The sequence below is a fragment of the Doryrhamphus excisus genome, chromosome 14, assembly GCF_030265055.1.
Source record: "Doryrhamphus excisus isolate RoL2022-K1 chromosome 14, RoL_Dexc_1.0, whole genome shotgun sequence".
NCBI lineage: Eukaryota > Metazoa > Chordata > Actinopteri > Syngnathiformes > Syngnathidae > Doryrhamphus > Doryrhamphus excisus.
In genome coordinates, this window is record NC_080479.1 from 8,255,847 (window position 1) to 8,280,962 (window position 25,116).

Sequence of the window (25,116 nt, forward strand, 5' to 3'; positions counted from 1 at the left end):
CAGCTGAAAAGGTTTGCGCATCCCTGAGATAGCCTAAATGTCGTCGGAGTAGTTTGAATCAGTTGGGAAAATCTGGAAGTCGTAAGAATTGTCTTTTGTGTTCGGGCAAATGTGACATTTCAGAGAAAGCATTTTACAGATGTGGAATACTGTCGGTTAGATGGGACGATTCCAAGACATGGATGGTGCTGAAAAATAAGGATGTAAGATTTTGAGTTGGAAAACAATGGCCTCTTACTAGGCCGGGATAGCCATAGCAGCTGAAATGTACACCAGACATGGGTTTGAGAACGCTTCGAGTTTATTTCGCAAGAACACAGCACACACACACACACAACAGGCCTCTCCAAACAATTCACCCAGCCCCCTTTTACCCATGAAGGGCCAGCCACAGTTCCCAATGAGAGGGTGACACCCTTCTTTTATATTACAAGTCTTTCAAGAGTCCCCCACTGAAGTGTCACTTCCTGTATATATTTAAACACTCAAGTACACATTACTGAACTACCATCCAGTTAATCCCCCCCCCTCCTCCAGGTGACACTTGGGAGAGTCCAATTAAGGTCATCAGTCTCTGGCCTGCACTCACATGGGCGCGCCTCCATGTTGGTGCCCCGACCAATCACCTCAAAAAAAAAGGAGAAACCGGTGAGAAATTGGGAGGCACGGCGGTCTAGTGGTTAGCGCGCAGACCTCACAGCTAGGAGACCAGGGTTCAATTCCACCCTCGGGCATCTCTGTGTGAAGTTTGTATGTTCTCCCCGTGCATGCGTGGGTACTCCGGTTTCCTCCCACATTCCAAAAAGGTTAATTGGCCAAATTGTCCATAGGTATGAATGTGAGTGTGAATGGTTGTTTGTCTATATGTGCCCTGTGATTGGCTGGCCACCAGTCCAGGGTGTATCCCGCCTCACGCCCGAAGACAGCTGGGATAGGCTCCAGCACCCCCCGCGACCCTCGTGAGGAAAAGCGGTAGAAAATGAATGAATGAATGAATGGCGAGAAATTAGGAACAAAACAAATGACTTCTAAATGAAAAACTAACGAACTAAAGTGGCAATTTAACAACTTAAATGGCAAACAAATACAATTAAAGCACCAAACAGAACAACATGCAAACAACAAAAGCCAACCACATACACAAATAGAAACATGACAGTGTAGGTGGGGCATACACCTGATCAGGGAGGGGGGATTGGCAGCTCCCTCACAAAGGAATTTTGGAAAGAGTGCGGCAATAGGGAGTCATTGCGTCATGTGCTCCTGCGTGCGCATGAGCAAGGCATTTTGATGCTGGAATGGTTTGCAGCGGTTGGGAAATGTGGAAGTAGTGGAGCATGGAGAACTGAGAATAAACATAATGTATGCATGGATGCTCTTCAACATTGACAACAATTATGGAAGATGAGCGGGTGGGATGTTAGGGTGCCCCCCCCCCAAATCCTCATTCCCACATTCTTCACATGCTGCTTGAAACAGGATGAAGGCGATCATGTGACAGCCGGCGAACGTCTATTGTTGCCATCTGAGTAGTGAGCGGGCGGGAGTCAATTGAGGCCATTTTAATTCAGTTGTCAGAAAGCGTCTGAATTCTCGCACTCGCACAAGAATGTGGAGTTTTCTTTGGCGGCAATACGGTGGCATCCTTGCGGCGCCGCCTCCAAATGATGTTCATTAACCCTGGAGGTCAATTAGCATTGTAACTGTTAGCGTGACAGTCCTCCTTTGACTGGACTCATGTCCTCCCATGTGTGTGTGTGTGTGTGTGTCGCAGTAGGGAATCTTCCTCAATTGTCTTCACCAGGGCTGTCCAAACTGCCGCACTGGGGCCATATGCAATCCGCAGCATGATTTTAAATTGGAATATTCTATACATAAAATGAAATATGAAACATTGTGGAGGTGCATTAGGGGCCATATTGACAAGATACATTATTATATTATACTGAATATTCAGGTCCACTAGGGACGCCTTCCCAACGAGGGGTAGGCGTGAGTTCTGGGGCGGGGCTTAATGATGTATAGTCCATGATGAACATTTACAAAAAGTCATTATCAGCATGAAAAATCGAGGCAAATATGTTTCAAACTACAAACAAACTTCTCTGCTGTCACTACTTGGTGTTTTTTTTTGTAGTACACACGATCTTCATCTTTTGGCTTGGTTGACCTCCATTTGTTTCCCCCCTCCCTCGTAGATGAGATTGACATGCTGGAGCGTCTCTGGCTGTCTGGAATCTGCCACAACGATAAGATTGAGGTACAACAACTTCTCCCGTCCTCAAACCTGAATGAGCTGAGCATCGTGTCTGTCCTTTGTCCTCTGTCAGGTGATGAGCAGTAAGCTGGATATTGACAACATGGCGGGGGTCTTCTACATGCTGCTGGTGGCCATGGGTCTCAGCCTGCTGGTGTTCGCCTGGGAACATCTGGTCTACTGGAAGCTGCGACACTGTGTGAAGAGATCCGGCGGCATGGACTTCCTGTTGGCTCTCAGCAGGGTGAGATAACACGACCATGATAAAAGAATTTGTACAATACAGAAAACCTGTTTATGACTTTCCAAAATACGGGTTTTAAGATGATTTAAAAAAAAAAATTGGAAGATTTTTATGACAGCCCTGTGGATATGAAATAACAGTCACAGTCCTCCTACTATACATTGCAAACATCATGCTGCAGGGACTTGAGACTGCCGCTAGCTTGCAAGCTAGTGAGCTAACCATTCATTTTCTACCGCTTATCCTCACGAGGGTCGCGGGGGTGCTGAAGCCTTTGGCGGGGTACACCCTCTACTGGTGGCCAGCCAATCACAGGGCACATATAGACAAACAACCATTCACACTCACATTCATACCTATGGACAATTTGGAGTGGCCAATTAACCTAGCATGTTTTTGGAATGTGGGAGGAAACCGGAGTACCCGGAGAAAACCCACGCATGCACGGGGAGAACATGCAAACTCCACACAGAGATGGCCGAGGGTGAAGGGTGGAATTGAACCCTAGCTGTGAGGTCTGCGCGCTAACCACTCGACCATCGTGCCGCCCAAATTACCCACATTTGCATCAAAAGTAGTTTATTTTCTTTTACAAAAATCATAACTTTCCACAATATTTATTTATTTATTTATGTGTTGACACAATTTTGTGTCAAATTATGACTATGCTTGTAATAACAAAATCATGAAATAATGACTTGTCTAGTGAAATATATTTGCCTTTCTTCGATAATATTACAACTTATTTTTATGTTAATTCATTCATTTTCTACCGCTTATCCTCACGAGGGTCGCGGGCGGTGCTGGAGCCTATCCCAGCTGTCTTGGGGCGAGAGGCGGGGTACACCCTGGACTGGTGGCCAGCCAATCACAGGGCACATATAGACAAACAACCATTCACACTCACATTCATACCTATGGACAATTTGGAGTGGCCAATTAACCTAGCATGTTTTTGGAATGTGGGAGGAAACCGGAGTATCCGGAGAAAACCCACGCATGCACGGGGAGAACACGCAAACTCCACACAGAGATGGCCGAGGGTGGGATTGAACTTGGGTATCCTAGCTGTGAGTTCTGCGCGCTAACCACTCGACTGTCGTGCAGCCCCTCAAGTTTATTTTTTAAACAAAATGGAGAATAGGGATAAATTAACAAGTAAAAAACTTACCACTTCCACACGGAAAGGGAGGAGAACCTTTTTTCACTCTTGTGTCAACGGCTGGCAACATGGAGTGCAAAGTAATGTTATATAATGTCATGTTTCATCCATGGAACAGTACTGCTGCCTAGTAGCCAGAATACTACGTATCACTTGTATTTCAATATGTTTTGACTAATAATAGTCTACCACCAAACATGGATCATTCATTGATCTTGTGAGGGACGGGTGTATGGGGGAAACGCTAGACTCGATGAAGTCGCAATCAGGAGCTGTCACTCCTTTCTGGCATCCAGCTGGGCCAAGGAGACGGTTTCCCTTGGCATCCCGCCAAGGGAAGTGGAGGTCTGTGGGGGGGGGGTCAGACGCCTCCCTCCTTGGCTCAGTGATTTCCCAGTGCTTTTTTTGTGCTGTAAAGGCGTTGCAGTAAGTTCATCCTTAGGTCGCATGTGTTTAGCTGCTAGAAGAAGAGATGTGGCAGAGGAAGGAAAAGAAGGACTTTGCGTCCATGAGGGAAACGCGACAGGACGGGAACGCAGCCAACCGACGACCCGACTGGGACTCTGGGCGGCAGATGAGCTGCATCGTGTCGGGTGCTGGAGGGCGGCCAGGAGAAAGTGTCAGGGAGTGAATGTGGGATGATGGAGGGGGGTTGCTTGTCTTCCTCGCAAGACACAAAGATGGCGTCCGTGCAACTTAGGAGTCACACCGAGCGTCTGTGATGGATTGGATGAGAAGGAAGTCCAGTGATTGATGTGCAGCGCTGAGTACACAACAACACAGCTGTGACATAATGCTCTCAACATATTAGCAGAGTAAATCAGGGCTGCACATAAAACTTGTTACCATCCCAAAGCAGATCATTTGTGCTGCGTAGAAAGATGCTATTTATTTCCTGTCTAAGTGGAGGATGAGGAGCATGAATCAGCACATTTACCCCAGGCTGTAAATGAATGACAATAAACGCAATGACTGCTGCAGTGATGAACACCCACTGCTGTTGGTCCTCACCTTCACCATGGACCTTCACCAAACGCCACCAAGCAGTGGTGAGCCTTCTCTCCCTGGTCCATCTGTGATATTCACATTGGTTCCGTATTAAAGCTATGTGCTAAAAATGACAGGAAGTAACGATATGTTGGTCCCAGGATGAGCTCCCGCTGTCTGTCCTGGAGCAACGCGGCATTAATCAGATCCATCTCCTCTAAGGTACTCTGAACTTTAAACAGCTGGTCTCTCTGAAGGCTTCAAGGAAAACTCATTTTGCCGAAATCAGACATAATACACGTCTTTTTCTTTTTTGTGTGAATAGAGAAAAACTGTTAGCACGAAGCAGCTAACAATGCAGGTATTGGAATTCGCCTATTCTGCCTGTAAAATGGAATGGAAATGGAAATGGAATGGCCTTTATTGTCATTATACAACAGGGGTCTCAAACTCAATTTACTTGGGGGCCACTGGAGCTAGGGTCTGGGTGAGACTGGGCCGCATCAGGTTTTCCAAAAAAAAAAAACAAAAACGTATTTATTAAAAACAGAAAAATGAATAAACTTTGCTTTGGTTCCGATTTTCTACAATAAAAGCTCTGATAAAACACTGTTCTCAAATATCTTAATTTTTATTTTTCTACACAAAATAAGATGAAAAATAAATAAACAAATCAAGAATAAAGAAAATCAATCAACCAGTAATAAATAAATATAATAATAATAATAAAACTTAAGAAACCACATATAGTTGGTGGGTAGACAAATTATTTTTTTCAGATTAAAATGAACAAAGCATTATTAGAGCCCTGTAGACATGACAAAACACGACTATAGTCACATTTATACTCTTTTTATTTACAACATATTGCGCAACTGCAGTGTCTTGAGACACATGCTAACTCGCAAACTAGAGAGCTAGCGACCTAAACGGTAGCCTTCAAGTTATTTGCTTTAAACTTAAATAGCCAAAAACTTACCACTTCCACACGAATAGGGAGGATAACTATTAACAGTTATTTAACCTTTAACATGAACATTAATCAAAGGTAATAATTTTTTCTGGGTACATGATACCATACAGCATCCATATCAAACTTGCGCGGGCCGCACTAACATTAAACTTTCATATCAAGGCGGGGGCCTCAAACTAGTGACCTGCGGGCCACGTGTTTGAGACCCCCGTTGTAAAAAGATGTACAACGAGATTGGAGAGCTTCTCCTTTCAGTGCAGTAGTCAAGTTAAAAAAAAGTATCCAAAAAGTAGAGTAAAAAAGACAATTTAACAAGATATATACAAGATATATACAAGATATCCAAAATGTACACATAGGAGCAGACATATTGCAGATATATTAATTTTAGCGTAATGATAAATGGGTCTTAGTGCAAATAATGACTGGTGTATACAGATGAGTAAAGTCACATATGAGTGTATTGTATTGTGTTGTTAAATAAATAAATATGTTTGAGGTAGTAACAGAGCCCTCTAATTAAAAACCTCTAATTAGCATATGCAGAAGTGTTCAAACAGCTCATTATGGCTGATAGCCAAAGTCACCGTGGTTTGGTTCTGTCTAAAATCCACACAATTCATAATAGAACTACCACGCAGAGACTGAAAATGATCCAAAAGTGAAAACCCACAGCATGCTTGCTTGCTTGCTTGCTAACCCGCGGCTAATAAAGACATGTCATGTAATTAAAGCGATTAATGACAGCTGCCCCGTACCACAGTAGAAACAACAATGACTGAAATAAAGGCAGGAAATAAGTCAGGCAAATTGCAGTAGCAAAGTAGAATAGAAGTGATAGCCGAGTGTGAGTGCAGGCCAGCAGGGGCCGTAGAGTACTTAGTCTTTTTAACGGACCAAACTGATTTATTAATTTGCGCCCTGAGGGTTCTTTCTGTATGTATATAGTTTGTTTTTAATTAATCACGTTCTGTTTGGGTTTCGCACCTTTAGGCCTTGTCATGTATACGTGCATCTGAGCACTGATCTTTCTTTAAGAAAATGCGGCTGACCGCTCGCCGTCAGGAATCCTCTCCGCTTTGGACTGCAAGTCTATTTTCATACATACCAAGCCGACCGCTATATTTGCTCAGATCCTATCCGCAGTATTCCGAGAGTAAAAACACCACTTCCATGCAAAGGGCACTCCCAAGACCAGTTAGCTTCTGTCTTTGATTGCTTTAAAGCATCCACGCCGACCTCTGTGGCTGGCTTTGACCCAATCAGGGACTCACCCGAGTTTCAATTTCACAGTGCGCTGAGCCTCGAGCCCGGGGGACGGAGATAGCGCTACTACTGCTGCTGCTGCTGCTGCGAGGCTGATTTATGTGTCAAGATGGCCGTTACTATAACCTCACTATCGGACGGGAACAAACTTTGTCATGAAGATGTGGCCGTAATGAACTACCTTAAGAAATGACAGAAGTTGGAGATGAATAGGTCTGATAGGCCGGAAACCATCTCTGGATCTTGTCTGAGATGTCAATGTTGTAAACTAAAGCCACCTTCCGTCCAACGAGCTGGAGGCTATCCCAGCTGACTTTAGGTGGGAGCGGGGTACACACACATATAGACTAACGTCCATTCACACTACATTCACACAAGTTAGAGTCTCCAATTAAAGTAACTGACTTTCTTGACTGTGAAGCTTCCAGTTGGTAGAAACGAAATATGAATTCTTGTCTTGGTGTGTCTTGATCTCACCGCCTTGTCTCTCTTGTTTCTCTCCACCAGGGCATGTACAGTTGCTGCCAGTTTGAGGATGAGACAGCTCCAGTGGGCAGAAAAAGTTCTCTGCCGCAGTACCACACGGTGAGCAACATGCCCACCGTGGCCCAGCAGCATCTGGTGACGGCCACAGTCAACAACACCACCGCCATCGCCATGGTGCAGCAGCAACAGCCGCCGAAGCACGGCCAAAAACAACCGCAAGGGCAGACCTACACCACCATGCTGCCAGGGTCCCCACCGCCCACCGGACATTCGGCAGTGGCTCTGGGACCCTCAAACAGCCCTCTTTTTGAAGGCCCCATGCCCTGCTCAACCTTTCTGCCTCGCCATGACCGCAGGCTGGCGGTGGTAGATCGCTGGAACAGGCCAAAACCAGAGAAGGTCATGAGCGCAGGCAGCGGTGCGAGTTTGGGCATTGGGGGCATAGCTGGGGGCATCACTGAACTCCAGGCCCAGCAGCAGTACCAGCAGAACCTGGGACAACACTGGAAAGTGCAAGGTGGTGTCACAGGGGGAGGGGGTGACAGTGGCCTTGATGAGTATAAGCGTTACTATGGTCCTATCGACCCAGAGGGGCTGGGGGCCAACTCAGACCAACAGTTAGGAGGCACCCAACAGACTCCCAAATCTATTCCCAGAGGCCCCAAAGCTCCTGGAATGCTACACCAGCCTCTGAAACGCCCCGGACCCTTAATCAGTAAGCCCCCGCCCCCAATCCCATCCTCTCCACGAAGGCCTCCTTTCTGGAGACGTGGAAGCCTTGCTCAGACCAGGAGGAAGAGCTCAGGAGGTCCTCTGTATGAGAACATCCTTCCTCTGGGGAGGAGAGGAGGTGGAAGGTACGGAGCGAGTGAAGTTGGGGGAAGAAGGGGGCGACGTCCTCCTCCGCCTCCCCCTCTGACCGTCCCCCTTTCCTCTCCAACACACACCCCGACCACGCCCTCATCCCCTTGCCGTTTCTACTCCACCTGCTCCAGCGCCTCTTCATCTTCCTCTTCCTCCACATCTTCCTCATCCTCTTCTTCATCTTCTGTCTCGGTCTCCCGCTCCAATTCCCCGTCGTCTTGTTCCAGCGAAAGCTCGTACAACTCCTCATTGAGCTTCCGCTATCGAGCAGGGGACCGCGATTTCACGCCGGAGGACGACTACGACTCCGATCTACTCACGGAAGAGTCCAGTCTCCTCCTGGGGTCGCGGCGGAAGGTTCGCTCACGTCGCATGTCATCACGCTCGTTGCCGTGCAGCCCTCCGCCGCCACCCGTCCCACCACGCAAGCCACGCCCCCAGAGAGAATACGGTCGAGAGAGGAGAAGCAGCCAGCTTGCACAGTTGCAGGAGTGGTGGGCGTCATGGGCCGACAGAGAAAGGGGGAGGTCGGGGACAACCGGCCAGGGGGACAGGGCAGGGGGGCGGGAGGAGAAGAGGCAGCGCAAAGAGAGGGACCGTGAGAACAAGAGGAGGAAGAAGGGCAGGAAGAAGAAGAAGCGGGAGGACAGGGAGAGAGAGAGGGAGCGAAAGCGGCGCAAAGCCAAGAAAAAGAAAAAGAAAGAGGAGAAGGCGAAGAAAAAGGAGCGAAAGAGGTCGGAGCAGGAGGGAGGAGACGCTGACAAACGAGAGGAGGCCAAACCGGGCACCCCTGACTACCCGTCCTACCTCCACCTGAGGAGAGAATCTTTTCGCAAGAAGAGTGAGAGCTCAATCCGAAGCTACGGATGGAACATTCCGGGGGATGACGACCGGAAGGAGAGAGACGAAAGAGACGATGGGAAGGAGAGGCACCACAGACGCAGAAACAGCAAACACTACCATTCCTCCAGCAATAAGCCTTCAACATCGGTCAAGTTCTGGGGCGGGAACGTCTCCTCCGACGCAATTCCTTCTGCTTTCCTCCCCTTGTTGCCGGTCTCCTCCAAAAGGAGGAAGAGTAAAAGCTCAGATCGGGATGCTGTGGGAATAGAAGGAGAAAGGAAGCCTTTGCTGGGCCGGAATGGCAGAGGTGAGATTCACTCCAAAGAAGGTTTGTCCTTCCATGAGTGGGAATCGGAAATAGAGGAGGATGAAGAGTCTGATCAGGAGAGAAGGAAAGACGAGCGTGGGAAGAGACAAGCTCGGACCTTGTCCGACGAGGACAGAGAGCGTGACAAGGTCGTGGGGATATACTCCGACAATGAGGGCTCCTCGGGAGAGTTTGGCAAGTTTGAGAGATACTGGGACGATCACGATGGCAGGGCGGTCGGGGGCATTGGGGGCGGGGGCTGGTTTTTCAGCACCTATCCCTCCAGGGACAAAGCTGGCAGCATCAACAGTCGAGATGATCTGTTCCTGGAGCGAAGCGAGAGGTGGGGGACGGGGGAAAGCGGATGGGGGTCGGGGTCATACTGGCCACCGTCTCCGCTCACGCCCCCCCCACCTCGACGATACTGGTCGGTGGACAAGCTCCACATTCAGGATGAGAAAAAGAAGAAACGGAAGTCCAAGGACAAGAGCAGAGGACACACAGGGTGTTCTTCCTGCCACTCCCCCAGAGACCACCCGCATTCGTCCAATTGGGCCCGCATCACCTCACGCAGCCAAGAAGAGCTCTACCCCCCAGGCCAGAGTTTTGGCACCCCCAAGCCCAAACACGACTCCTCATCTTCCTCCAAGCCGGATCGCTCACAGAATCTGTCAAAGTCCGTCAGTCAGTCAAACCTGAGCCTCCACCAGCGGACGCAGCGGACAGACCGGGACCGAGGGCGGCTTCCATCTCCGCCGTCTAACTTGCCGGCCCCGCTTCCCGCCCTTCCGGCTCCGCCGTCATCAGTCCACCCGATCCACGCACCTCCCCCTACCTCGTCCTCTTCCGTGTCCTCTCACTCGGTGGTGTCATCCACTCCGGGGGCGCCCCAGCCTTCCTCCATCGCTTCTGCAAGTGCCAAACTGCAGTACCAGAGATTGCGCTCAGTTCCTCAGCCTCAGAGGTTCCCTCAGTCTCCTCTGTTGCCTCTCAAAGCCAAGACCCTCTGCTCGCGAAGGGGCTCGGCCCATTTCTCCAGCGTGGAGAGCGAGGTGTGATGTTAGCGCGGCGATGCAGGTCAGCGAATACGCGGCGAGTCCTTCCTGAGGCTCTGCACAAAACAAGCAGATAGTTTAGAAGGAACACAGGAGCTGACTCTTTCGTTCCTCTCGGAACAGAACCCCCAGAAACATTTTGCATTCCAAGTGGGGCAATCAATCTTCCCAGCTGAAGGACACTCCTTTGCTCCGGACAGTAAAGGGCTTTGGGTGTTGGAGCAGAACAGTCATTTGTATTCATCATGCGTTCTGAGGGCTCAGGAACTTTCTAGTACTGTACGCCTGCTGCTCCTGGAAGCCTTTAACACAACACTGTTCTTCTTTGCCCCTGAAACAAATCGCTTAGCCCCACTTTCCCTTTTCCCTGAAAAACTGTTTACATCCCCGCAGAACTGTGACGCCGAGCAGAGGCACTTTCCTTCCTAGTGTGTGATCAATACCTTCTTGTTTGGAGGGAGAGAAGCCTGGTATCGCCTTTGTTTGCCATCTTGTCTCCTCCTTCCTCCAGAACGTTCTCTGCTTTACCTTTCTCCGCCTCGTTCACTGTCGCCGTCTCTTCTCCTCAGTGTGATTCTTGCGTCTTTGTGCTTTTTCTGTGTTTGTATTCTTGACAACAGGGTAAGTCAACTGTGACTGCTGGCTTCACGAACAGTCGTAGCGCTCCCAAATGGTCGCACCGGCACACGCATTAAAGGGCACATACTACATACGGTACTACATGCTAGTACTACATGCTAGGGCGCTGAGCCAGTCTCTTCATCTCTTCTTTCCCCAGCAATACATATCTTCATCCTACGTTTTTGCATACGTGTTCCACGTTTGGCAGCTTTGCTTTCCTCCTGTGTTTGTCGTCGTCGATATTGATGTTGATCTATATAAATCTATATATTGAGAAATGTATTGAGTCTAATACAATGTAAGCACTGTGCCATACGACTCAAGCTTGAGTTCCCGTCAAATATTTGCCGGACTACCTACTGACAAGCCCCTCCTCGTATTGGACCGAATGTAGTCAGCCGCTGACACGTGCGCTGCCGCAATTGACACACTTGAAGATGGACGGCGTAGCGTCGGGAACGGCCTCGCTAGGCTAATGCGGTTGCTATCCAGGACTGCATAGGTTTAGCGGGGTTTTTTTTTTCCCAAATCTAGATTCCAACCCATGTTTGCAGAGCATTTAGCATGGCAGCAAGCGTCTGTCTTGCGAGGCGGTGCTACACAGTTAGACGAGGCCACAGGTTGCTGCAGGGAAATACGTACATGTAGCCTTATGCTAACTGCTCCTGCCATACATACCGAGGGTTATGTTCCGTGGAGTACGTACGCTCTTGTAGTCAATGCAGTGTCATTACTTGGGCTAATTTGGAAGTGCCGTTTTGATGTCAAAGAGACAGTGCCTACGTGTGATGCTAGCTCGCAGTCGAGTGGTGTACAGTGCGAACGACACGGCGGCGCCTCCTGCAAACTTTTTAAATAATCTTTCTCACCTCCTGGACGAGCAGTTTTGTAACCGGCGAGCGAGCTGACACCAGCAGCGACACTCCAGCAAATAGCGAGAACAGAACACTTTAGCGCCACATGTTGAGTTTGCCTGGAACTGCATCTGAGCCATTATTTACAAAACAGAGTTACTTTTTTTTAACGCAAATACGTGTAAAGAGTTTATCTGCCTAAATCTACGTATACATACATATATTTACTTATATATGTATCTGTGGCAGTGTTGTTATTGTTTCTCATCATTACGTGATAAAACCGCCAAAAAGAGAGACCTCCACCAAGGCACCGCCCCTTCTTTTAATGGCCATCGAAAACGGTGGCAAGTCCAAGTCCCTGCCTGGTTTTGGTCACGTCCATCATGGTGCGATCTATACTTGTAACAGATGAAAAAAGAAGAAAAATATTGAGATCTATTTGTTTGTCGAAATATATAATCGTATATGTTCTATAATAAGTTTGTCTATAATCTGGCTGAAGATCTTTTTGTGTGTCCGTCCCCGTCCGGACCCCCTTGAGCCCCCGCCACAGAGACCACTATGTAACTGTGTTCTTGCACCAGGTTGCTAGCCAGTGACGGTGTGTGTGTGGGGGGGGTGGGGGCCCCAGTGTCTTATGACCCTTTCACTGTAGCGGCGGTGGCGAGCGGCGTTTTGTCCACCTCGAGGGGCCTTTCTCTTCGCTCTACGTCATTTTGGGGATAAAGCAGCTTTTTGACCACACGCCCTCCAAACGGCATGTAGCGAGCAGCCTTTTGCATACGTCAGTAGCTTCGCTGTGACACCGCGACCCCTCCCTTGCCCCCAAAACCCCCACCATAAAGACTCGTCTGCTGTGCTAACCGACAAACACACTGTTTTCTGTCTTCATTCACGCGAGGGGGCGGGGCTTCCTCTGAGGCTTCAACTGGTCACAGCAGGGCACTTTTTTGCAACAAAATCTAAATAATATCTATAAAACATCTTTATTCAAATATATATATAACGAGACTACATTTACGAGCCCTGGCGCTACCACTTTTAGCCTGCAGGGGGAGACAGCCGACTGGTGATTGCTTGATGCTAGCTGAGCAACATTGTTACACACACGAGCAAGGATGACAGTCATGTGATGACAGATGATTTTAATAAAGAACTATATCTAAATCTTTTATTGTGTCTTTCAGATCCTGTCAATATTTAACTTCTTCATGTGAGGCTTCAATTCCCCCCCCCAGACCCACCCAACCCCCCTCCATACAATGTTGTGACACTAAGCACATGCTGCTCTGCATTAACTATTCATGTTGTCACTTGTAACAACACACACTGGCGCTAGTTAGCTTGACAGGATGCGTGTGTGTGTGTGTGTGTGTGTGTTTCCACGTGTCAACATGACAGGCGGGAGGGAAGGAGGGAGGGGGTGTCTCCTGCAGGGTAACTCAGGTAACGGGAGGATAATCGTCTGTGACTCGGAAGGATGCCTCGGCTGCATTCCGTAAGCTTCCAGTCACTGGCCTGTGTGTGTGTGTGTGTGTGTGTGTGTGTGTGTGTGTGTCCGCGTGTTTAGCGCGTCCAAATATTCTTGGGACCTTGTGTGAAGATGATGTTCAGCCTCCTCACATTGTACGACTTCTCCTTTGGGTGTTTCCAACTTTGAAAACATTGCAGCATATTTGTAGCTTAACATTTATCTCATAATAAACAAAAATAATCAAATCATAATCAATTAGCACCAGGGTTCAATTCCACCCTCGGCCATCTCTGTGTGGAGTTTGCATGTTCTCCCCGTGCATGCGTGGGTTTTCTCCGGGTACTCCGGTTTCCTCCCACATTCCAAAAACATGCTAGGTTAATTGGCCACTCCAAATTGTCTTTCTTCTTAACTAATCTCCTTGGAATATTATGAACAATATTATTATAAATATTAAGTATGATTAAAATGACTATTTCCTTATATTACATTATTCTTGTAAAATTATAACTATTTCCTCTGGTAATATTTTGACTGGGCGGCACGGTGGTCGAGTGGTTAGCGCGCAGACGTCACAGCTAAGAGACCAGGGTTCAAGTCCTGCATGTTCTCCCCGCGTGGGTTTTCTCCGGGTACTCCGGTTTCCTCCCCCATTCCAAAAACATGCTAGGTTAATTGGCCACTCCAAATTGTCCATAGGTATGAATGTGAGTGTGAATGGTTGTTTGTCTATATGTGCCCTGTGATTGGCTGGCCAGGGTGTAGCAGCTGGGATAGGCTCCAGCACCCCCGCAAAGATGAGCGGTAGAATATGAATGAATGGTTCCAAACCCACCCTCGTAAAATAAACCGCTGTCTTTCGTCAGAAAGAATTGTTCCGACCTTTTCCATTGTTTAGTAATTAGCAGTCAAACATAGGTAAGTTTCAGGAAAATATCAGTTCCCGACTAAAAAAAGGCTATGTTAATTGGCGACTACAAATTGTCCATAGGTATGAATGTGAGTGTGAATGGTTGTTTGTCTATATGTGCCCTGTGATTGGCTGGCCACCAGTCCAGGATGTACCCCGCCTCTCGCCCGAAGACAGCTGGGATAGGCTCCAGCACCGTGACCCTCGTGAGGAAAAGGCGTTAGAAAATGAATGAATGAATGAATAAAGTGATGGTAGCTATACGCATGCCACCATTTTATCTTTAATGTTTTAAGCCAAGTGGAGCCATTTTTAAGCTTCCTGTCATTCGTCGATGAATTAATGTCCTCATTAATATTCATGAGGGAGTCACACACACACACACACACACACTGTAGTGTTAATGCAGAATTCTATATTTATTATAAAGATCGTTTTTACAGAGGAATTGCACACGCGTAAAAGTCCTACAAAATGGTGGCCTGGCATGAACTTTGACCCTTTGTTCATCTGCTTATCATCGGTTCTGCACAGTAAAAGGGAGGGGGCGGGGGGGGGTCTCTAGTTTAGAAGACACTGAAGTGCAGTCCCCTGTACATGAAGTGTCCGTGCTACGTCTGTCCCTATCAGATACAAATGTACATCTCACGCTTTTCTATGACGTCAACACGCTTGCAGGGCTGCTGCACAAAAAAATCAAATGAAAATGTTTGAAACTAGTTTGTTCAGTCGCCATCAGGAGTTTCTTTGTTTATTGTCAACAATCTAAATGTGTTTAACGGCTCCAGTAAGAGCTTATCATCTGCTCACTACCGCTTTTAATAATTGATTTCATTCAATAGACTCTGATGGACGCTCCGCCAAGCACGGATGTCCTGATGCCGCTTAGGAAGGAACCTTCTGTGTTTGCATAGCTCAATGAGGACCAGAGAAAGAGAGGACACTCGTGATGAAACCTCCTCCTCAAACACCACCGGGCTCCTCGTCCTCCTCGTCTCCTCCCTCTCCCGATGGGATTCCCAGCCGGGACGTGTCAGTTCCACAATTTCAGGAAGCTGTCCCACGATCCCGTGCAGACGCCCATTCCGTCCTCGGGGACGCCGGTGCAGCTCACGCGGTTGTCGTGACCAGACAGGACGCCTGCGTGGAGACGAGGGTGAAGACGTGAGGGTGGGGCAAGTCAACATCATCCACCCAAGGTGGACCCTTCAACCCGGGTCCACCCATTCCCGTTAGATGAGAGTTGAGCAGCGCCAGTCGATGAGCTCCAAGCCCGAGCTGTCAACTCATCGCCCAGCGCTGCTACTAAGGTGTCGGGGAATGAGGTTCAACCCCATTCTTCACACAAGGACCACTCACCCACTTTCTCCCCCTTCAGAGAATCCCAAATGTGGCAGTTGAAGTCGTCATAGCCGGCGAAGATGAGGCGGCCCGAGTTGGACAGCGCCAGGGACGTGACGCCGGCGTTCAGGCTGCTGTCCTGGTAGCCGATCACTTCCTGGTCGGAGCGCAGGTCGTACATCTTGCAGCTGCAGTCGTCCGAGCCGGTGACGATGGCGTTCCCGCTGGGGAAGTACTGCAGCGAGGAGGGAAGAACACACGCAACGTGATGGCTCGTCATTCAGAGGACGCGAAGCTGGGGGGGGGGGGGGGGGGGGGGGGGGGGGGGCGTCCTCACCGCGATGGCGTTGATGTCGCTGGTGTGTCCGATGAAGGTCTGCTTGCATGTGCCTTCCCGCACGTCCCACAGCTTGGCCAGGGAGTCGCAGGCCCCCGAGATGAAGGTGTTCATGTCGGAGGACAGAGCCAGAGACATGCAGTCTCCGATGTGGTTGGTGAAGACGATCTTCTGCTTGCCCGTCTCCAGATCCCACAGGCAGCTAGACGGGAACAGGAAGTTAGAAGCTCACATCTCACGTAAGAGCCACCAAACTGACCAGGTGGTGTCGCCGGAGGCTGAGAGGATCTCCGAGTCGCTGAGGAAGCGGCAGCAGGACAGGTAACCTAGCAACCAAAGCAAGTTGTTTCACTTTCAGCGTCTTGGCAAGGAAGCAAAATGGCGGTGGGCGGCGTCACCTGTGTGGGCGTCCAGCTCCCTGAGGGTCTTGGGGCTGGCTGCCTTGATGTTGTAGACGGTGCAAAGGTTGTCCAGACCCCCGCTGGCCACCAAGTTCCCAGAGGGGGCGTAGGCCACGCTCATCACCCAGGCAGACTTCAGCGGCACGGCAACCAGCTAGCAAACGGAAAGAATCACCGTGATGGAGACTGGTGATTGGGTGTCTTCATGGAACACCCCGCCCCCCTCCCTTCACCCCCGTGGACTCACCTTGTTTCCTGTGAAGGTGTCCCACACCAGAAGTTTGCCGTCCTGTGACGCACTCACCATTTGCCTACGGGAGACACGCTCACAAGTTATGCTAGTTATCTTAGCTTAGCATCTTTTTTATTTACACTTTTGCTCGACTTAAAGGGAAGATAAATCTTGTTACTAATATGAACGCGTTGTTTACATAATAGGTACCCGGCTCTTCCCATTATTATTCTTCTGGCCACTAGGGGGCGATCAGGGACAGCTTGGCTGTTCTGCTGAAAACACGGCCTATTTTGGAAAGAAAATGCAGGAATGGAGCGTTTTCTCCACGAATAAAAAGCCAGGACCAGACCTAAGTGGCTGCCTTTATGCGCCCCCCCACCCCCACCCCACCCTCACCCCCCCACAAACACTGATGGAAATTCTTCCTTTCAAATCCTGCACAGGACCCCCAAATGTCCTCAACCATCTACTGTTGCTATTTGAAACGCTTTAAATCAGGGGTCTCAAACACGCGGCCCGCGGGACACTAGTTTGAGGCCCCCGGCTGTTAGTGCGGCCTGCGCAAGTTTGATATGGATGCTGTATGGTATCATGTACCCAGAAAAAATTATTACATTTGATTAATGTTCATGTTAAAGGTTAAATAACTGTTAATAGTTATCCTCCCTATCCGTGTGGAAGTGGTAAGTTTTTGGCTATTTAAGTTTAAAGGAAATAACTTGAAGGCTACCGTTTAGGTCGCTAGCTCTCTAGTTTGCGAGTTAGCATGTGTCTCAAGACCCTGCAGTTGCGCAATATGTTGTAAATAAAAAGAGTATAAATGTGACTATAGTCGTGTTTTGTCATGTCTACAGGGCTCTAATAATGCTTTGTTCATTTTAATCTGAAAAAAATAATTTGTCTACCCACCAACTATATGTGGTTTCTTAAGTTTTTATTATTTGCCGTTTTATTATTATTATTATTATTATATTTATTACTGATTGATTGATTTTCTTTATTCTTGATTTGTTTATTTATTTTTCATCTTATTTTGTGCAGAAAAATAAAAATTCAGATATTTGAGAACAGTGGAATGTTTTATCAGAGCTTTTATTGTAGAAAATCGGAACCAAAGCACTGAAAAAGTTTGTGTATTTTTCTGTTTTTAATAAAAGCGTTTGTTTTTTTTTGAAAACCTGATGCGGCCCAGCCTTGCCCAGACCCTAGCTCCAGTGGCCCCCAGGTAAATTGAGTTTGAGACCCCTGCTTTAAATGAACTGTTATGACTGACGACCACCGTGGCTCCTCCCCCTTTACATCTCACGACCAATGAGACGGCGGTTGACGCTCACCTGGAGTCAGCTGCCCAGTGCATGGCGTAGATTTTGGCCAAGTGACCCTTGAGCGACTTCCTCTGCTTCAGCTGAACACGACCCACCGACGCCACGCTGCTCGCCGCCGCCGTCATGGTGGTGTCGTTCACGGCCTTGCGGGCCGTCTGTCAGAACGGACAAAGACGAGGGACAGACGGCGTTTGACTCGGTGATTTATTCGTTTGCGACCAAAGCAAAGCGCTCACCTCAATTTGGGCGCGGAGGCCGTCGCACTCCTTTTTCAGCGCATCCAGTTCAGCTTTCTCAGCTGCCATGGCGACAGTTGCTGGGGGACGTTAGCGGCAGGAAACCAAAAGTTCAACTGGGAAAACAGAAAGAGAAACGGGACAGGAAATGTGATGACATCATCACGCGACTCAAAGATGGCGTCACGGTGACCTGGATACGCTGATCCAGAACACCTTGGAACATGAAAGATTAGACGCATACCTGACTGCTGTAATCCCCCTAATGCTGTTAGCGCTACCACCGCACCGGGATGCAAAAAGGACGACATTCCACCATTTTCCCTACTGGCAATCCAAAGCATTTCCAAGCAGAGACCGTGTGAAGAAAAATGACATTTTGTGCATGCTAAGCTAGCAGAACAAAACCGAGCTAAGCTTAAAACGAAGGGCGTTAGTTCGGCCGACAGTGAAATGTACCGCATTATTATGAATTGATATCAATATCAACAATCCGGATGGGTCGCCGTTGTCCACTAAGGAAGCTAAGCAGCTATCCTACAGGAATTGTGCTTGTTCTCTGGCAGGGAAACGCTGCCCTCTAGCGTTCGGGTAGAGAATTGCAAGTCATCAGCTCATTCTAACTCTATAATCTCATCAAACATCTCTCAACAACACCAATTTGTTTTGCATATTTGACGGTTTTTCACTCACTTTGTCTTGGTAACTTGTGAATTTATGAATGAATAACTTTTCCCGCAAAGTAACTAGAACTTATTACCTTTTTTAACATCAAAAAAAGCTACGTTAGACGCTTGCTCATTAGCATCCTTGCTGTCCAGGCCACTTTGAGCTCGTATGTCACATAATGACATCCAAGATCCTGGAAGTGGTGACGGGGCGCCATGTGGAGGACACGGGGCGGGAAGGTGACCGAGGGGATGAAGGTGTGCTTCTACCGGGGCTTTAAATCCTTCAGGAGATCTCATGGGAAGCTTTAGCGGTCAAATCCCGTCATCCGATTACTGCGTGCTCTTTGTGCCGGGATAGAGCAGGCGGGAGGACGGTGGTGGAGAAACATCAAACATAAAACATTTAGGCGTGTATGTTTGGGGTGAAGTTGCTAGGTGCAAGAAGAAAGAAGGAGAAAGTCCAGCCTGAGGTTCTCGGGTGCAGAACCTCCACAGCTGTCCCTCAGCAGACGTTTGTGTGCTGTGAAGATGCAAGCACTTGTGCAACAAAAGCGTGGAGGTGTTCCAGCGCTCAGTGACTAAGAAACGGAAAGCAACGAAGAAGACCACGCTCACCTTTCCAAACGTCCGTCCTCGGCAGCTGGTCGAGGTTGTCCACAATCCCAGGATGCGACTGCTGGCTGCTCGGACGCGCTCTCCCCCGCCGACTGCTCGCTGGTGGAAGAGTCTCCTTGTCTGTGGTCGCTCGCAGATGAGGATTGCAGGGGATGAAGGAGATCAGGGATGAAGGGATAAAGCTCAAAGATGGAAATAGAGAGGCGAGGAGAGCAAGCGGGAGCGTGGCGAGGAGGGTAAACCGATTGGGAGGTGGGAGGAGGAGGAAAGCAGGTCATGAGGTCGTCCCGCAGGGCGGAGAAAGAGGGACAGGTGGACGTGAAATGTGAGAGAATGAGAAGCAATTAAAGTTCTACGAAGTATAGGAGAACATCCAAGTTCCTTTAGCGCTGGTCCTCATTCGGGACTGGCTGGAGCCCCTTTGGGGGGTGAAAGGCGGGGGACCCCCTGGATTAATCAGCTATCCATCACAGGACAGATCCCGTACAGACCCCCGGGGCTCGATTTAGGACTTTTAATAATATCACGCTGCACATATTGCAGACATTAGGGGGGCGCCCACTTTTTGATGGCGCGTCTGGGAGCATTATTGCTTGGTGGGAGGTGGGTGTCAATTTGTCAGTGCTAACGAGCTGAGCTCACTTAATCAGGGTCTAATGGGATATCCGGGGACCAGCAATCTCGTTAGGGAATTAGAGCAGGCGGGGCGAAACGTGCGTCACTCCTGACACACAGCGAAGTGGATCAGGAATCAAACCTTAACTTTACCGCTAAGGACCTAAATGCATTGCTAGCGGCGGCCATGTTGGAGGTAGAACCGTTTCACCTAGTTGTCCCTGCCGGACAAATACAGTCAAACGTTTGGGAGGAAGTCCCAGTTGAATGCAAGCCGGCACGCAAACGACAGGAAGTGGGCATTTCCTCAAGGTCAGTTGGCACTCAAGGTCAAAGTGGGTAAAGTAAGACAAGAAATTGGACCAAGTTGCAAAGCAAATCAAGTGTGGACATGTCTGTCCCACTAAGATGCACGGGGTGACATGTCTTCATCTTCATCTCTCTTGTGTGACCTCTCTGGCCTTCACACTGATGGAGCCGCTGGCTGCTTTTACCGCCCCCTGCTGGCTAAGAAGAGCAACAGCATAGGCCTGTGCGGCAAGTCTCAGGAGGGAAGGTGTGTCCAAACTTCTATCATACGGCATGCCAGGGCCTTGTTATACATATATTATAAACACAAATTATGACTAATTTAACGCATTAATGACACCTTAACGGAAGTTCCCTTTTAAGGCGGTAATTTATTTCGACGTGCGCTCCTCCTGTTTGACCCTCGGCCCACACCGTAGTTTGATTGACGTGTGGTAACTGTAGCCACAAGCTAAAACTAATATTGAGCCGAAATGGAGAAAGAAAAGAGTATTGACATTGGTAGAGTTAGCTTCAAAGCCGTTTGGATCTACTGTCGCTGTGTTTTGACTTCACGGATTACATGGCCTGCCGGAGACTGGAGCAGTGCAGGTATTGTTTTTTATTATTATTGTCATATACAGTGCTACCTTGGCATAAAAGTGTCCCAACTAACCAGTGGTTTTAACATTTTTACATCTCTCTGATGATTTTGGCATTGAACTGCCGGCTAAATTGGAGTTCCAGCTGCTATTGACGGGCTGTCAATGTGATAACCGTGGCTGAACTTCGGTGTTTTGCTAGCGTTAGCCATTTAGCATGGAACTACCACAATGATGCACATTAGCACTCAGAGTCATCAAATCTTACCTTAATGCATTCCCGCATAGTATCAGCATTCGGGAGCAAATATGAGATGAAAGAAAAAGGGGGGAAATACATCAAAATACAACCATACATCGGAGAACGGTAGATGCTGCGTTCGATAACCGTCAAAAAAGTAGGACAAATCGCAGCTCGTATTAAACATTCAAAAACGGTGTGATTTCTAAAGAATAGTTACAGTATTGTAATAAAACATTTACTTTCAACATCAAAACATTTAGGCTAATTATTTTCCATGTGCCAAAAATATCAGATTTCACATTTTCCGAACCGTAAATTCCCATTAAATGTCATTTTCCTACATTATTCAACCCATTCCAACACTTCCAACATCACAGCATTAAGGCTATTTTCCGCAATCTAAATTGTGTTTCCACGTGATACAGTTCCACGACCCCTCCCCTCTCAGTGTGGCAGGGCGGTGCTGCGAGCTCCGCCCATCTCCATCTCGCAGATGAAGGGCCGGTACATGTCACAGGCGGCGTCGTACCAGCTTCGGATCGCCACCCGCTCCAGGACCCGGGTCTTCACCATGTAGCCGCAGTCCTCGTCGATGTGGTTGTTGGGCTCTCCCTCCTCCCAGAAGCTTCACAGAGACACACACAGGAATTAGACCGGTTCCAACGGTGACCCCTCTCCCACCCTGACCCCTTCTAGCTGCCGGGCGGTACCGACCCTCCCACTAGCGGCGTCCCATCCACCCAGGTCCACTTGTCCTCTGTGTGGCCGTCAGTGATTCCGAACCAGTATGCGTTCCAGTGGCCTCTGGGAAGTTGATCCCACAGGAACGTCTACACACACACGTGCACACTGGTCAGCCTCGTTGCTCGTGATCAAACGGGCTTGGACCGGGACCGGACGTACCTGCTCCTCAGCTGTTTGGATGATGGCCAGGTGAGCTCCTTTGCTCTCGCAGTAGGACTGGCTCTGCGGCCAGTGCCTGAACAGCCGAGAGATGAAGTAGCAGCTGCCGTTGAAGAGGAGCCACTCCATCGGACAGACGATGGGCGCCGGCGTCGCCCGCGTTCTGGCGGGGACCGTAGACTGAGACACCTCCACGTTCACGCCGGGCGACCCCGTGTGGCGCCCTCTACCTGCAGCTGCGGTCTCGGCGGCCAGTTTGCTCTGCAACTCCGCCTTTTCCTGCTGCAGCTTGCTGATGGTGGCGCTCAGAGCGTCCACATCCTGCACTGCAGCGCCACCTGCTGCTTTATTCTTGTCTGTGCATGAGACAAACAACACATATTTAAGTAGCCATATTGTATATACAAAAAAGATGCATGGAATTAATTGATTTAAATAAATGTTACAAATTAATATATTAATTGCATTTTAAATGTGATAATTTTGAAATAATTAATAGTAATAATAATTAATAATTATAAATAATAATTAATAATATTGGCAAAATATATATAAATATGTAATAAAAATAAAAAAATAAATAATATTTAATAATAATTGGCAAAATATATAGAAATATGTAATAAAAAATAAATAAAAAATAAATAAAAAATAAATACAATTTTAATAAAAATATTAAAATAAATTACATAAAAAATTAAATATTAAGATTTACTTATTTATTACACTACAATATTATTTTCAGGCTTTTATATTCATTTTATATGACACTATTTTTATTTTATTTATTTTAGTATTATTTTTATTTATTGTTATTATTTTCATGTTTTTACCTCAGAATCAATATAAAATACATGATATTTTAAATGAATTTAATGGAATAATTAATATCAATATAAATAAATAAATGTTAAAAATAACACCGACTAAATGACTTGTAGCCACTTGTAAAAAATAAACGTGCTTTGCTTTGCTTGCGTGTGGCGCCGTGAGGAGCAGCACGGGAGGAGAACGGAGAAGCCCTGCGGTGGAAGATGCAGACTTCTTCCTTTTATTCGGAACTCCGCCACACTCTGACCCACGAGAGGCCTCGAAGGCGGCGTGCTCACAGTGTGCGCTGACGGCAATGATGGAGATCAGCAGGACGCCGCACAGCGTAGCCAAGCAGATGGTGGCGAGGCGGTACTTCCCGGGCCCGCCGGTCATCAGGAGTCTCACCGGGTGGGCTGAGGGAAGAGGGGTGGGGGTGACTTTCATTCCACAGTTGACATCATTATATATAATGAACTCTCCTATAGGAGAGTATCACTTTACCCTACTGTTATTTTCACATTTTCACATGTCATGCATCCATTTTGTTGACCTTTGACTCGAGTTTAGCAGCATTTTTTCATATCCAAATGTAAAGCCTTCTCTTGTGACGTCCTTGTTGCGACATCTAGAGAAAGTGTTTACCGTTCCGATGCACATCTGGACTGCGGTCTAACGCCTCCTCGTCAATCAGTTTGGAGAACATCCCTTCGGATCCAGCCGGGGAGCCGATGCTCGGCATCTACTCGGTGTAAAGTGTAAAAAAAAATGTCTAACTAAAAGTTTTTGTAAAGTTGAGAGCTGAAGAGAAGTTACAGTCACTGAAGATGTTCGTCGATGCGCCGCCTTTAAGCCCATCGCGTCAAGTTACCTACGTATTACAACATACTTCCGATTAATCCTTTCAAAAGAAAAAGCACGTCTCCGTCGCCTCGCCACAAATGTATGTTTTACTTTGAAGGAACCGCTGCATGGCTTCCGCAGTGGGCCGCCCGAGACTCTTGTGTCCATGCGAGGATTTTACGGGAACGTGAGGACCACTCGAGGTCATGTTTAGACGTGTTGCACAAACAGTATTCACTTTGTCACGAGACAGGAAGCAAAAATTTTCATCTGTCATCAAAAATAATCATGCAAGTATAACACGTGATCGAAAGAGGACATGACTAGTTGGGAACATTCACACGCGTTTTCTTGATTGAAGAGGATAGCAGGACACTTCCTGTTCCCCTTTCATCACGTGCCAGCACTTAGCAAAAATATGATGTGTTTTACAACCACATACATTTAATACCTTGTATTGAGTATGTAACCCCAGGGGTACACCGGAGACGTGAATACAAATGAAAACAATTAGCTCCGAAAACTCGCAATTACGAGTGAACTTGAACACCTCACGGCACAAGGACGGAGCATGAATAAATACATAAGTTTGGTCATCAATACGTATAAGTTTGGTATAAAGGTACACTTTGGAACTGGCTCCCCCTACTGACGCGTTTAAAGCATTACACAATAAAGTGGTCCTGATGGAGAGTCGGAGCCGCCTGTGAGATGCTGCCCCCTGTTGGCTTCCAGTGCAATAGCACGTCTTCTATTGCTTTATTTTCCTCTTTTTGTTTTGATAAAACTTTTAGCGAACAAATTGTAAAAAATTAGCACAAGAACATGGTCTGTGAGGGAGGTACCAATATGTTAACATTTTCTTGATTGATTGGATGTTAGGGGAACACCAGAAGGAATAAACAGTAGTATTATATAATAACAGTAGTATTATATGATGCTAATACATAATATATCACAATAACATATATATGTAATGTATCCCTTGTAACAGGTGAATTTCCAAACCTAATGAAAGTTGCCAAGGTCATCCCAATATATAAAGGTGAGGATGGATTGATTTGTTTATGTATGTGTGAGTATATGTATGTATGTTTTTATGCATGTATGTATGTATGTGTTTGTGTGTGTGTATGAATGTATGTTTTTATGCATGTATGTATGTGTGTATGTATGTGCGTGTGTATGTATGTGAGTGTGTGTCTATGTTTGTACGTTTTTTATGCATGTGTGTGTATGTATGTCTGTGTTTATGTATGAATGTATGATTGTATGTGTTTATGTATGAATGTATGATTGTATGTGTTTATGTATGTATGTATGTGTTTATGTATGTATGTGTAT

General features: G+C 47.5%; 3 protein-coding genes across 6 annotated transcripts in view; 1 reads left to right on the forward strand and 2 right to left on the reverse strand.

The window, feature by feature from the left end:
- The window catches only part of grin2da (glutamate receptor, ionotropic, N-methyl D-aspartate 2D, a), a 99,219-nt gene extending 86,149 nt beyond the window's left edge, over positions 1 to 13,070 (forward strand). For all 4 annotated transcript variants that reach the window (XM_058047668.1, XM_058047670.1, XM_058047669.1 and 1 more), the window contains 3 exons: positions 2,199 to 2,260; positions 2,331 to 2,501; positions 7,397 to 13,070. In XM_058047668.1, the coding sequence (XP_057903651.1) occupies positions 2,199 to 2,260; positions 2,331 to 2,501; positions 7,397 to 10,447 (3,284 nt within the window). In that variant the 3' untranslated portion in view covers positions 10,448 to 13,070. The remainder of the gene's footprint in view (positions 1 to 2,198; positions 2,261 to 2,330; positions 2,502 to 7,396) is intronic.
- A 1,636-nt stretch (positions 13,071 to 14,706) lies between these two features.
- gnb3b (guanine nucleotide binding protein (G protein), beta polypeptide 3b) lies at positions 14,707 to 19,849 on the reverse strand. Its single transcript, XM_058047317.1, has 9 exons — positions 19,468 to 19,849; positions 18,182 to 18,297; positions 17,955 to 18,100; positions 16,633 to 16,696; positions 16,383 to 16,539; positions 16,244 to 16,310; positions 15,985 to 16,186; positions 15,666 to 15,882; positions 14,707 to 15,446 (listed from the first exon to the last, which is right to left on the reverse strand). Exons 2-9 carry the CDS (start codon positions 18,248 to 18,250, stop codon positions 15,340 to 15,342), a joined length of 1,029 nt encoding a protein of 342 aa, XP_057903300.1. The 5' UTR covers positions 18,251 to 18,297; positions 19,468 to 19,849; the 3' UTR covers positions 14,707 to 15,339.
- Positions 19,850 to 19,894: 45 nt separating this feature from the next.
- Positions 19,895 to 23,780, reverse strand: LOC131101912 (C-type lectin domain family 4 member M-like). The gene is made up of 5 exons (XM_058047318.1): positions 23,575 to 23,780; positions 23,229 to 23,345; positions 22,120 to 22,475; positions 21,931 to 22,046; positions 19,895 to 21,841 (listed from the first exon to the last, which is right to left on the reverse strand). Exons 1-5 carry the CDS (start codon positions 23,669 to 23,671, stop codon positions 21,661 to 21,663), a joined length of 867 nt encoding a protein of 288 aa, XP_057903301.1. The 5' UTR covers positions 23,672 to 23,780; the 3' UTR covers positions 19,895 to 21,660.
- Positions 23,781 to 25,116: the final 1,336 nt, after the last annotated feature.